At 39.0% G+C, this 14327-nt stretch overlaps 3 protein-coding genes across 7 annotated transcripts in view; 2 read left to right on the forward strand and 1 right to left on the reverse strand.

Moving 5' to 3' along the window:
* Positions 1-1142: 1142 nt before the first annotated feature.
* On the reverse strand, positions 1143-8601 carry LOC109070468 (exonuclease 1). Of its 5 annotated transcripts, none has more exons than XM_042773955.1 (14): positions 8465-8573; positions 7889-8172; positions 7622-7741; positions 7411-7534; positions 7064-7201; positions 5747-5959; positions 5171-5358; positions 4870-4972; positions 4100-4322; positions 3775-3997; positions 2997-3522; positions 2298-2381; positions 1958-2145; positions 1143-1414 (listed from the first exon to the last, which is right to left on the reverse strand). In XM_042773955.1, the coding sequence occupies exons 2-14, from the start codon at positions 8047-8049 to the stop codon at positions 1324-1326; spliced, it is 2382 nt and encodes a 793-aa protein (XP_042629889.1). In that variant the 5' UTR covers positions 8050-8172; positions 8465-8573; the 3' UTR covers positions 1143-1323. The 5 variants fall into 5 exon arrangements, with proteins under 5 accessions (XP_042629889.1, XP_042629888.1, XP_042629886.1 ...); XM_042773954.1 differs by having other exon boundaries at positions 1144-1414; positions 2298-2375; positions 2997-3537; positions 8465-8572; XM_042773952.1 differs by having other exon boundaries at positions 1146-1414; positions 2997-3537; positions 7889-8054; positions 8465-8601.
* Positions 8602-9292: 691 nt separating this feature from the next.
* Positions 9293-12229, forward strand: LOC109070481 (protein YIPF4-like). The gene is made up of 6 exons (XM_042773956.1): positions 9293-9563; positions 9807-9960; positions 10037-10208; positions 10889-10966; positions 11055-11168; positions 11270-12229. Exons 1-6 carry the CDS (start codon positions 9506-9508, stop codon positions 11405-11407), a joined length of 714 nt encoding a protein of 237 aa, XP_042629890.1. The 5' UTR covers positions 9293-9505; the 3' UTR covers positions 11408-12229.
* Positions 12230-12634: 405 nt separating this feature from the next.
* Positions 12635-14327, forward strand: part of LOC109070467 (baculoviral IAP repeat-containing protein 6-like) — an 84572-nt gene continuing 82879 nt past the window's right edge. Inside the window, exon 1 of the mRNA XM_042773958.1 lies at positions 12635-13077. Coding sequence (XP_042629892.1) covers positions 12876-13077 — 202 coding nt within the window. The 5' untranslated portion in view covers positions 12635-12875. The remainder of the gene's footprint in view (positions 13078-14327) is intronic.

Genomic DNA, 14327 nt, shown 5'->3' on the forward strand with positions numbered 1-14327 from the left:
GCTTCTTCCTCAAGAACATGCAAACAATTGCAAATCCCTTTGGATACATTGTGTTTAACATTTCCCACTATTTCTTAAGTTGATGTCATATTTCTTAAGGCAGTTGTCCTGCTCTGGGCTTTTTATGTGTTCATAATCTGACGTGTGAGTGAATTAGTTGAATTAGAAACACCCAAAGAATGTGAGAATCAGAGAACTATTTGTATTCAAGGAAAACAGCACCAACATTGTTCTGATAAGTCTCTAAGACAAGAATGTGTGTGTTTCTCAGTGAGCACATGCATTTTTGTTAAACTTACCTGATAAGGTAAAGCATCTTTGTGAGGCGTCCTCTGATGTCCTGTTCTAAGGAAGGAGTGAGGCATGAGGTCTAGCATTGCGCCTCAGGTATTCACTCATATACATTCCTGAACCAGCCTAATACTGTTCAACCCACACACAACACAAACACACTTTGACGAATTCATTTAGGTGGAATTCAGGTAAACTGTAATTCCAAAACTGTATTGCATTTCACACTGCACATATACACACAGCTGCAGGGTAAGCTTAAATGTTTCCTTTAATAAAGGCAATAAATTATTGTTAGATTTTTTTTTTTTTTAGTTTATAGTACATAAGGAACATGACACTCACATTCATTTGGTAAGTGTACATAAATTGGAATTAATAAACTACTTAAAGAAGTAGCAACAGGTCAATTTCTGTATTGCAACGGTTTCTGCATTGTGATCTGAATGAGTTTGCAGTCGAGCTTAAAACATTTTTGTTTAAATAAAACATGCATGAATTGATCACATTAATGTGCATTTTAAAAAAATAGTGTCACCCTTAAACAGAAATGTTTGGACTGTTCACTAGTGATGTATATCTGAGTGAAATGGCTTGCAGGGCAGAACCTTTTTTACTATACTTGATTTCATGACCTTCAATAATTTGCATTCAGTCTCATTCACTGAATATTAAATGTTTGTCATTGCTTTTTAAAAGCCTACTTATGATTGATCTCCTACTGAATATATTTTGTCTTAAGTCAGTAGTTAAAAGTCAGAAGTATCACCATAAAAATGTAAAATTCATGCATAACTTCTTAGGCGTCAAAATGAAATAAATCCAGCTGAGCACATTTTAAAAAACAAACATTATTAAGAGAGAGAATAATGTCTTTATTGACTTGAAATAAAATAAAATTCATTATACTAAAATTTATTTATCATACAAAAACATGAACATACACAGTATGTTTGAAAGACTGGCTGTTACTCTTAAAAGAAAATGATTTGATTGAAAAGATGACATTCATTCTGCGATGATGAGAATCTCTTAATCTGCTTCAGTTAGTTCTGTCATCACATTCTCCCTGACTGGAGACATCGGCTCTCCTTTCTTGCAAGTGTTCAGCTTCAGATTGTCCCTTAAAAAAAAAAACAAAACATGCACACACATTTAAACACATTCATGTCGAAACATGTGGCCATTTCGGTCTGTTACTATCATATTGCTTTAAAATATTAAAACACAAGTCTTATGGACAACTTTTCAAATGCCAAAAAATAGGAGAGAAAATACTTCTCTAGTTTCACCCTTGAACTGACTTCATTTAATTCATATGTTGATTAGCCACTTCCCATTATTATTCAACTCAGGCCGGAGCATTGCATAATGGGAATGCATTTCCTTTCACAGTGAGCAGCCGTCACCCTTCTGTAAACTACTACAATGACTATCACTTTACCCAAGCAATTAGTTACACCTCTGTTGTTCACACATCAACTAGGTTACAGCACCACTCCCATCAGTTTAGTCTCTTGGTGTTAACAGGTTTATGCCCCTGCTGGCCACAGGAGGTACTGACTGCCATTAATAAACAGTAGAATTGGACACTGTGAGGGCTTGTCATCGGCCATGCTGAATCCTTTATTTACATAATCACATACTTACACACAGGCTGACTTACTTTTTGAAGCTGAAGGCCCCCCAGAGGCCACTGAGGGTGGCCTGCAGGCCTGGACTGTTCTCATTGTTGACAGTACTCTTTTTCCCACTTGCTTTCTTCCTCAGACCGCTGGGCCTAGCAGGTGCGGAGGTCTCGATTTTACCACCTTTATCCTGCCCACAAGGCCATTTCCGAGACAACCCTGAGACCTAGAGCACAGGTCCAATAAGTCAGACTGAGGGTGGGGAAAAATCATATCAATGTTTAATTCCCCCCACCCCCACCACCACCACAGTCTATGTGAGGTGTGAGGAAATGGAAATGCAGACTGTGGTTTTGGGTCATGATTAGACGGACGTGCCTTTGTTCTGTTCAGAGCGGGTTTCAGCTTGTCTGTGGGAGAACTGCTTGGGCTGTTGGAGCCATCTGAATCTCTCTCCTTTTCTTCCAAAAAAAAAAAAAGAAAAAAAACAATAAAAAACCTCCCCACAAAACAGACATGTGATAAATGGTCAATGATAAAATTCAATATGATTTTGTTTAAATAAAATACTAATAAAATACTAAAAATAAACTACAAATAAAACACAAATTGATCAATTAAGTGTGGGCATTACTACAAGTAAACGTAGGCATTACAACACTAATTACTACACAGAATAAAAGTGAATATTTATTCAATAGGTTATTGAATTGATTTTTTTAAAGATGAACTATAAGTAAGCATTAGAAAAGGTAATCTACAATATAAAAATTACAAATGAGCATGCACAATTAAATATCCAATATAGACTTCCAATACAGAGTCCATGACTGTTCATGATTTCACTCATTTGTATAAAGTATCTAGGCCTGTAAATCACAATACTACAATTAAGAGACATTTTAGCAAGCACATTAAAGAGTTAGTTTTATCTGCAGAACATAAAAGAGGAAATGGTAACCAACCAGATACAAAGTCAAACAGATTGGGTGAGTAAACGTTTACAGCATTTTTATTTTTGGGTGAAATATTCCTTTATAGTACCAAATATGAATGAATCAAAAACTATTTTCTTACCTTATCAGAGTTGTCCTCCATGACTAGGGAGTCCTCCACACCAGCAGAAGTGCTGCTGGACTGAGAGAAATATGCACTGTCCTGAGACGGAGGAGATCCGGGAGATTTCTCTGCATCTTCAGTGCCCTCTACAGGAGAGGACAAGAGAGAAAGCCCTGATCCTGCCCAGGAGAAGCTGCCCTTCTTTCTGTGGAACTGCTGCAGGGTGGACAACCCTGAAGGTGTGGAAGACCGGTGTCTGTCTGTGGTGGAGGTGGGTGGATGTGAAGCAGGTTTACGGAGTTCCCTGGTGCTTCCTGACCAACTAAAGACCCCAAGACCCAAACTAGCAGGCCTGGCAGAGTGATCTGGAGACGCGGGTGGGCTGGACGACTCATCTTTGGCCTGCTCTCTCTCCGAGTCAAGGTCCTGACACAATGCTGGTGTGTTTCCTCCAGATTGTGAGACACGTGTGTCTAGAGACTTCACAGGCTGAGGTAAGTCTTGTTTTCGCGACTCTTCCTGTGTATCTGCCATATTGGATTCACTATGACAGAAGAACCTGATGGAGATGTCAATCATTATTGTCAGCAGAGTTTAAACTGGGCTTTTGGAGGTGAGGGAACAACCACTGGGCCTCCCAGTTAATATAGTACTTTATATTTAATGCCATTTTGCCACATAACAGTTTGGCCCAGTTTAACCCTTGATTGTGTGTGTGATAAGAAAATTAAGGTCTAGCAGTCATTTGTGATTGCAGCAGTAAACATTCCTTAAGTTTCCCATCATGCGCTTGTACCTGCTGCATGTGACCTGCTCTCCAGTGCCCTCTTCTGATTGGTTCCTCCACTGCAACAGTGTTGCAAAACGATTTCGAGGCTGCGACTGTCCAACTGTGTTGCCACTGTGCTGTCCCTTCTCCTTAGAAACAAAGTTGTTGTTGGTCAGTGGAGTTTCAGGACAGCGTCTCTTTACACCAGCTGAATACTGCCCTAACAGGTCATCCACAGAGAGACTGGTGTCTAAAAAAAACCGAAAAGAAAAAATATTACATAAGACACCTGACTGGGCATGTTTATATCAAAATAATCAGTCCCATCCTTGAGATTCATATTCATGCTTACCTTCACGAGGTCTTTTCACCTGTGACTCTCTTTGGGGCAATTTGAGACTCTGCACGCTGATGATCCTCTCTTTGCCTCGGGTTGGAGGGAGTCTTTTGGGGGTGGTAGGACTCTTTGGCTGGGTGCAACCTGGTTCGTAGTTCTTGCTCCAAATACTCATCTGCAACGGGCCACTTTTGTCACATCTGTCATTCCAAGAACTACTGCGAGCAGCTTTAGAGGGCTGGAAGAGAGGAGAGGGACACCTTAGGTACTAAGCCACAGTGTTATTATTGTTAACTAAAATTAAAAGTATTAAAAATCACTTTCTGTAATTCATATAGCTCTGAAATAAAAATATATAAATATTTACTAAAAACTTACAGGCGATGTCTAATGCGATTTCAGGTATTCTGTCTTATTTACACTGCTAAAGAGTTGGATTCTCATGCTAAACATGACCAAAGTCTAATTAGATGTAAGAGAGTATTTATGTGCCAAAGACACTCCTTCAGGGTTTGTATAAGTTTCGCAAAGTGTTTTTCGAGAATGGCCCTGTATGACGTCAAAAAGGGCAGGATTCCTTATATGGGCACTTCTCCAGGAAAAGCATACACTAACCAGAGCGAAAGCAAGAGCACGCCTATCAATATGCTTCACTCGGGTTATGGAAGTCGTCGGCAGCGCAGCACAGGGCTTGCTTGAGAAGAACTTCAATTCTGGATATAATATATATTGCTGGATCTGATTTTTAGGTTCAAGCAAATAGACATTAAAGATGACCAGTTTACCTGAGTGTAATGTGCGTCAGGGTTGAAGTCATCTATCCTTTGCATTGTGTTAATGTCCAGATTACCAAGAGCCATTTCCAGCCCTCTCTCATCTCCTACATTACTGCATTTAATAAGTTAAGTTAAATTTGCAGTCAAATAAAGCTTTGTAACACAAACATACACATTTATAAAAAGGCTCACATTTAAAAACAGCTTCTGCAATTGTCATGCCAAGACAATTTATTGGTTCATTTTAATTAAGTGAAAATGTAAGATCAGCACTTCCGGTTTAATCAATATACAATAGTCTAAAAGATACGTTCCAGCATAGCTGAGGGAAGCAGGGTCAATGTGATCCGGGTAAGGGTTCAAAGGAACCACCTTCCTCTTCAAGGGGTCAAAGACCAGCTGATACAGAAATGTGTTGTTGGCTTTTGTGAAACCCTCAATGTACTCATCTGGCACAGTGATGTCCATCTTCAGGTACTGACCCATCTTCTTTATCACCTGTATCACATAGACTTAGTTAGTTTAGTAATGCCGAATTATGCTCTAGTTATGCTCGCTGGTTGCATTTGTTTTCACAATAAAAAGGATGCTCATGGTTCTCCACTAAAATATTTTTCAAATCACAGATAGGACAAAAATGAAATGCATTTGTGCATAAAAGAACAAGCTGAATATGAAATAAGGTTGAAATTTTAAGGTGGTAAACAGAGCATAAACACAGTACACAGTGTGTCCCCTGGGCATCTAGCGAGAGGGATGCGATAACGCATGCTGTTTCAGTAATAAGATCAGTTGCTTAAGTATGAGCAAACAGCATATTTAACTGTTTGTTGTGCCAGTTTAGCATATACTACATTTTTCTAACCAACTTTTTTTATTCTCTCACCTTCAGAATATCTGGGTTATTTGCCATCCTGAGCAGCTTGCAAGCCTTTCCCAGACCGATGCCATACAGAGACGGCAGATAATCACAGCCAGAGAGGATGCACATATAACGGAACTTCTCCTCTGTGAAGATGTTGCCAAGAGATTTGCATCGGCCCAGGTGACACTGATCAATCTCCAGTCCATTACCCTGTTTATCCATCTTTAAAATCACTTCAAACAATACATAACAAGTGAAATTGATTTAGTACAGTTCATAAAGAGCACGTTCAGATAATTAACATAAGAGGAGCACATTCAGTGATCAAATTAATTAACAAGATAAGTGGTATATATACACAGTCGTGGGGTGTATATATGGGGGTGTATGTATATACTCTGGGTTTGGGCCAAATTCCAAGCTCGGAGCCCTCCCCTCAGACAGCACGCCAATTATACATAACCTTTACTCTATTTATTATTAAGCGTGGACTCGTGAAACTCTAAATCCTAAATCAAATGAACTGTCCTCCAGCATGTCTGTCAGCACCACCCAGATTCAAGTTTATTTATTGCAGGGATGGCGAACTCCGGTCCTGGAGAGCCGCAGCCCTGCAGAGTTCAGTTCCAACCCTAATTAAAACTCACCTGCCTGTAACCCTTCAGACCTTGATTAGCTTGTTCAGGTGTGTTTGATTAGGGTTGAAGCAAAACTCTGCAGGACTGCGGCTCTCCAGGACCGACATTCGCCACCCCTGATTTATTGTTTTACCAAGTCTTTTTCTTTCTTGGTTTAAGCCTTAGGAAATATTTTTTGATGCTAAAAAACTACCTTACTATTGGTAAGATTTATTTAAATGTTTGTGAAGGAAGTGTCTTATGCTCACCATGGCTATTTTTATTTGATCAATGTAAAAATCAGTAATATTTCTACAATGTAAAATAACAGCCTTCTATTTAAATATATTATAAAATATAATTTATTCCTGTGATAGCACAGCTAAATTTTCAACAGCCATTACTCCAGTTTTCAGTGTCACGTGATCCTTCAGTAATCATTCTAATATATAGAATATATTTTATTCCTGTGATAGCACAGCATATATATATATATATATATATATACATACATACATATCAAAACTTAAAAACAGAACCCAAAAACAGACACCAGACAGACAATTTTAATGTACAGTATCTTGTTGTAAGGATTTTTAGATACTTTCACCGGAAAAAAAAATTAATCTGGTTAATAGGCAGAGTGTATTGCAGACTTGCATATTACACCAATATCTGGTTCCTAGGCAAGTGTATTTTCTATTACACACTGCACTGGTACCTTTTTGCAGCCAAATGCCAGCAGATCTGAGTCCTCTGTGATCACTGCCTGAGCGATACCAGATTTGTTCAGGAAAGCTAACTGGGCATCAGCTTCATACGGAGCAACAACACAGTCCACTCCACGCATCTGGGCGGTCTGAAAACCAGCGAATAGGTGCAAATGAAAAGATGCTAATCAAAACAAAAAGGGAAAATCCTGATTAATCTGTTTCCAATATTGCATAATAATTAATTAACACATCCACTGTCTACTAATCACATCCTAGTATATTAACTTCAATAAATATATTTTTCACTGATTCCAAAACAAATATTGTTTGCAGATATCAGATACAATGGACTCACCTTAATGACATCATGTGCCATGGATGGGGTGATATTAACACTGCGGGTAAAACATTCTCTGGCTTCTGATATCTTACCCTCCCGCAGCAGCTGTTTGCCTTTCTGCAGATTTGCCTGTCGGCGCCTGTTATTGAAATATACATTAAATATTCTTAATTATTAATGAAACAAATTAACTTATTCTCAAGTAAATATTCTGCTGAGTTCTTACTCGCGCCGGGACTTCTCCACTTCCTGTTTGGAGGGCAAGTTACGTCCGTCAAACACTAAGATTGGCTTAACACCAAAAGAAAGCAGCATATCCACAAACTTCATACAGTAGGACACATACCTGGTGGACACACATTGAATGTGAGCATGCGAAATACACATTTTAACTTGGAAAATGATGTTGGAAATTACTGAACAGCTTTTTTTACTGAAAAAAATTATTGAAAAACTCATAGTATATTGCATGCAAATATTTGAAACTACTCACTGATCTGTAGGTTCTCCTTTTGCAAGTTTCTCTGCACATGAAAATGCTCCCTTATGGAGCCAGCAATATGTGTCCACCGCCACGGTCTGTCCCCGATACTTCTTCACATTTATGGGCTCCGAGGCATCTTTGATAAACTGTAACAGGCCTTGAATTCCCATGCTGTCTGTGTGGAAGGACAGATGTTTGAAGATGATGGTTTATCAGAACCCAGCCTGTGTCACTCTTTCAGATGAAAACAAACGTCACTGAAGATCATCAATGAGAATAACGTGCACGATCCACTGTAGAAATTAAACACATCCGCAAAAATCAACAGAAAACACTTCCTAACCGTCCAACCGCGAGGACGTATGTAAAAAGACAAACATCTATATAAGTAACCTCTAATACATTTAATGTTTATTTCATCTGTCCGTAAAAAACTTTAACCGCCAAATCCCTCCAAAAACAAGCACACTGACGATTCTCGCGAAACTGAACACCATGAGAAAGAATCAGACCGCTTGTAACGTTAGCTAATACCTTAATCATGTATAAGTTAAACTCATTTAAAAAATAAAATAAAAAACTTACCGAGAGCTCTTACTTTTGCTTCAGAGCCTGACTGATGCTACAGGGGTTCGACTTTAGCGGCAAAAACGTGACAACACTGCAGAATAACCCTATTGGTCCGCCTGACAAAGACAGCCAATCACCGAGCAGAAACATGGAAGAGGCGGGACAAGGAATTCCACAACCTATCTAAAAATATTTATTTATTTATTCATTTATTTATTTATTCTCTCTCTCTCTCTTATTTAGGACACAACATTATCAACAGGACGTTACTAAAATTAAAATGATGTTAGTGACATAATCAGTTTGGAGATTGATTTAAAAAAAGACGGAAGCAGTTATAAAAGCCGATCCTTTTCAAGGTTTTTTTATGGTTTCTTTTATATACTGACTTTGTTACATATACTCACTCATTCTCATATGCTCAGTCTTATATGTACACTAACTGTAGATATATGACTGAAGAGATGATTTTGGATTATTTTAGCTATATCTCTTCAGTATGCAGTTCAGTTGCAGTTCTGTCTCACAACTTCTGTTCAATGCAAGTGTAATAACATGCAACGGATTTAATATAATAATGGTGTCAGTAACGCTGATTAAAATAAAAACACTAACTTATATATTACATAAACATTAACATTATAACGACAGTGTAAAAAAAAGTTAATTTCAATAATACAGACAGATAAATGGCTTGGGAAGGCATATATCTGAAGGTGGACTGGGTCATACATATAATAAATGTCATACATGTAATCCTATTTTTTCGCAGAAGGGTCACGGGGTGGCGCTGTCTCTGTGCATTGAATATGTGTTGACGCTGCTCATGTTTGTCGCTGGGTGGAGCGCGTGCCTCCCCGTTCCGCTCTGCTCCAGGATTTGACGTGTCGTCTGTGTTTTTCTGCACTTCCTGCTTCCTCCATGATTGTTTTGAGCCAGCAGTCCCGTCCGAAAGCTGTTCGGTAGGAATCGTTAAACGTGGCAATGGTGTGAAGGTGCGCGATCGGCGGCGGTGTGTGATTGTGAGTGAAGCCCGAGCTGTTATCGCTGTCAGCCATGCAGTTCTCTCCCACCAACGGAGATTTTACCTTCGTCTCCTCGACTGACTCTGAAGGTACAGTAGTTAAAGGCCCCAAAGCATCCACACTTCTCTGCTCTGAAATGTGTGCCTGATTTACGAGGGAATGCAGTTGGCTGTGTTTGTGTGTGTTATGTACACATACATTAACATGAGATTATAACCAAATATGTGAATGATCAAACCTTTTAATTAATCGTGACATGGGTGTTGTTCTGTAGATTCAATAGGGATGTAACAGTGAGTTGTATAAATCTAAAACAACCTGTTATCCACCAGAGCTCAGCGGCACCATCGATGCACCGGATATCACACTAAATATGGGCCCTGATTCCTCCAGGGACGCTTACGCCACCACCTTCCTGAGGCAGAGAGGTTACGGATGGTTGCTGGAGGTGGAGGAAGATGATACCGAGGACACTAAACCGCTCCTGTGAGTTTGTGGGACTTCTGGTGCTTGATGTCACTTTTGCTTTGGTTGTGTTTATTGGTTGTCTGTGTTTGTGCAGGGAGGAGTTGGACATTGACTTAAAGGACATCTACTACAAGATCAGGTGTGTGTTGATGCCCATGCCCTCGCTGGGTTTTAACAGACAGGTGGTGAGGGACAATCCTGATTTCTGGGGACCGCTGGCTGTTGTCCTGCTCTTCTCCATGATCTCCATCTACGGACAGTTCAGAGTGAGACATGAGTTTTTGTATCTTGACCATGGGTATTATAATTATGTATATAGTCATCAGTAGCGTGTTTAGGCACCATGCAACCCATGCATTTGCGTCGGGCCCCCGTGGAACACGATTTCCACCAAGGGGGCCCCCCTGTACACTAAATACGCCACTGATAGTCACGATGCATGAGCATATAGACCTACCATCAAAATGCAAAATAGCCATAGACTGTAGGCTAGTGACAAGTTTATCTTCAATAACATGGAAATAAAATAGCTGATATTTGAGCTTCTAAAACCACAATGTCTATTCATCAAATATTTAGAATTTTTAGAATATTTTAAATATATTTATTCTGCCATAATGCAGGCGTGATTTGAAATTTTTTTTTTTTTTTTACTTCTCAGCAGTTTTTTATATGTAATTTAATTTAGTTTTAATTAATTGACAGCCCTAGAATTAATTAAACATTGAGTATTCATTCAATAATTATTAAGAAAATAAATATAATAGTATATCATTATTAATGCCTGCATATTAAAGTAACTTTCAAGAAGGCATAAAGATTGGAGAGATTCATTATTTTGTAATTTTTCATTTCAATATGACCTTGTCACTTGCATGATTTAGCGGTTCAAATTTGGATTATTTGTTAATGTCATATATCTTTTTTTTTTTTGTTGACAAATCAGGTTGTTTCCTGGATTATTACAATCTGGATATTTGGATCACTGATGATTTTCATACTTGCAAGAGTGCTGGGTGGAGAGGTATTTATATCTTGTGAAGCGTCAGATAGCATATGATTTTTATAAGTAGAAAGAGATGCCCACTTATGATTTTTATTTTTATTTATAGGTGTCTTATGGGCAAGTGCTTGGAGTTATTGGCTATTCTTTGCTCCCACTCATTGTAATAGCTCCACTTCTCCTGGTCATTGGGGGTTTTGACATTGTCTCTACACTCATAAAGGTAAATATGAATTTAAAAAAAAGAATATGAAGTTATGTATTATAATAATAATAATAATAATAATAATAATAATAATATGTAAATATGATTTTTTTTTCTAGCTTTTTGGAGTATTCTGGGCTGCATACAGTGCTGCCTCTTTACTCGTCAGTGATGAATTCAAAACGAAGAAACCCCTTCTCATATATCCCATCTTCCTTTTGTACATCTACTTCCTGTCTCTGTATACTGGAGTCTGAATTGACCACAGGTTTTGATTGGCTCGTTGCTTGGACACTGACAAAGAGAACTGTGGAGAGTTGCACAGCTGGGATATTTCATGAAGACCAAGAAGGAGTTTGCATTTTCTTTCTTTCCTTTTTTATTTTCTTTTAGCCTGTTTATAATCCTAAATGCTTTGGGGAGTGAGGTGTACAGACATTAGTGTATTTAACTGCTTCCATTAATTTTGTACACAATAAAAAGCTGCATCTTTTACTGTGGAAGCCCTGTTGCAAAGATCCCTCTGCCACCAAAATCTGGAGCCCAGGATTTACATGATATTCACAAACCCCAAGAGGAAAATAAAAAGGAGATCTTTATATTGTAAAAGACTATGAGAAGCATCATAGTCATGTAACAGAATTTGTGTCATCAACATACACAATGGTTAAAACATTTGTGAGTTAACCAGCTGATGGTAGACAGATTTTGTTTTTGTTGTTGTAGACTGATCCAATACTTTCACGGAATTCTTCATCTTATCACTTTTCATTTTTAATTTATGAGTTCTACATTGAAAAAGAGAGTGTGCAGGCAGTACAGCTTAGATTAAAAAGGTCTGCTATGTATGGGTGCCTTGAACTGGTCGTTTTATATAGCTGTGGTGTATTTTATTTATGTAAATGTAGCCAAAAAGGAAAGGAATTTTTATTTGTAGAACATGCAATTGAAAACAACTTTCTACCTGGTGATGTGTACACTGCAGACATATGTTACCATATTAGTTTAGCTAAAACAATTGAGTCTGGAAATTGTTATATTCATGAAACAAATTAAAATCTGTTGACTCTGTAATTACACTTTTTGTTGTGAATCTCATTAATGTCAGGGAATAAGATTACTTAATAGCAATGATTTATTGGTTTATTTAATATTCATTATTACAAAATGTAAAAAATGATCAATTTATAAAGATAAATGATTGGTTTGACATAATACTAAATAATTGTTATCTTTAACTACAAGAACCTTCAAAGGTGTGAGTTTTTCTAATGTGCTTCTGTTGAAAAAAAGAAGCTTGTTTTCAAACAGAAAGTAACGATACCGTAAATTAAATGTAAAATAAAGAAAATTGCAAATAGAAATCTGTCTATCTATCTATCTATCTATCTATCTATCTATCTATCTATCTATCTATCTATCTATCTATCTATCTATCTATCTATCTATCTATCTATCTATCGCGCCCCCTGAGGTTCGGCGGGCGATCACACGGTGACTACGCCAGTTCCGTTTCTACTCTGAGTGTGTGGGTAGAAGGAGCCGCTGGTTTCCGCTCCGCTGATGGTGAATAGCTGCTTCCTGCGGTATCGGGAGGAGGTTTAGATCCCGCAGTGGAAGCGCAGCGGTACTTCGGGATTCAGCTTTAACGTTTTCTCGTCGAGTCGCGTCCACGGAGGAGCTACTGAAGGAGGAGGGAAGGCAGGAAGGGAAGATAGCAGGAAGATGGCGGCGGCGGCGGCGGCCTCGCCAGGCTCGCCGGACTGGGTCGTGCTGAGAGACGGCTGCCTGCGCTGCGACGAGGAGGGCCTACGGAGTCTGTCCTACCACCCGGCCCTTAACGCCATCCTGGCCGTCAGCAGCCGGGGCAGCATCAAAGTCATCGACGGCACCTCCGGGGCTATTTTACAGGCCTCGGCTCTGCACGGTGAGTTTCGGCTCGGAGGGGATCTGGAGGATTTATTCAGGCCGGCCGGGATCATAGCACAGAATCCTGGGCTGGACCTCGTCATAGAGGAGAAGTAACGTTACAGGAGATCCTTGCCTCCTATAGCTATTGATGGAGAAGGAGAATGTCGAGATGATCCTGGTAGATAGTTTTTGATCTTCATATGGTGCAGTGTTGTGGGAATGACTCCTCTTTGGACTCCTTGTGGAGGACTGTCAAAATACTCTGTCCCTTTATCGCTATGTGATATTTCTGGTATGAAGGACTGTGTGAGAGTGATTCTCCACTCCAGTGCCTCCTGATAGAGGTGTGTTTTAAGATCGACACCGTATGGACCGTCCATCACTCCTGATGGGTGTATGTGGTAATGTGTAGGGTTTGGTGAGAGTGATAGAGTTGCTGTTGTGACAGTCTTTGGGCCTCCTGGTCCTCACTGTTTAGGGCCTCCTGGATCTGTTGTGCTGCCGGATCACTGTAAACATTGCCACGTTTATTCACGAACGCGATGTACATATCAGTACTGCTTATTTACATTACACGCTACTCCTTGTCTTTATAAGTTAAATAAAGCTAAAGTTAAACCAAGACACGACCGAAAAGCTGATGCGATATTTGGGTAAATCGGTACTAAAGCTAATCCAAAACACATCGCCTCGTAGGTGTGTGTCTTTCTCGTACTTGGTGTCACTGACATCCAACCAATATCTCAATACATGTCAATGACTTATAGTGCATATTAACATAGGTTTTTGTGCTTTCACGGTAAACAATCTTTTGACTTTTGGCTCTAAATAAGCTGGCATAGCTTTAGCTAATCATGCTAACGTTAGCCTAGCATGTCTGCTACGGATCAGTAGCACTGCTCATATTTATGTAACTCCTGACAGGTGACAGCTGTCTGTACAGTTGCGTAAAATGTGAATATTATGAATTTGTGTTAATTTTATGATGGTATGCATGGTTTGTGAAGGCTCGAGTGCTTTCTGTTCAGGTTTGCTGTTAAACGTCGTTTTGAACGTAAGAATGAGTCCCTGTGGTGGTGGTGTTAGTATATATGTACATTGTTGATCTTGTCAGTCTGTGTTAAAGTGTTTTATCTTTTGTTCTGTTTGTTAAATGCTGGAATGAGGCCTTTGTAATGAAAGACATACATAATTACACTAGAGGTGTGTATTGTTGCCTGAAGCTGTAATATTGAATAAGCAAATGGGTTAAACTGGTACTCTTTC

Source organism: Cyprinus carpio, chromosome A17, assembly GCF_018340385.1.
Source record: "Cyprinus carpio isolate SPL01 chromosome A17, ASM1834038v1, whole genome shotgun sequence".
Taxonomy (NCBI): domain Eukaryota; kingdom Metazoa; phylum Chordata; class Actinopteri; order Cypriniformes; family Cyprinidae; genus Cyprinus; species Cyprinus carpio.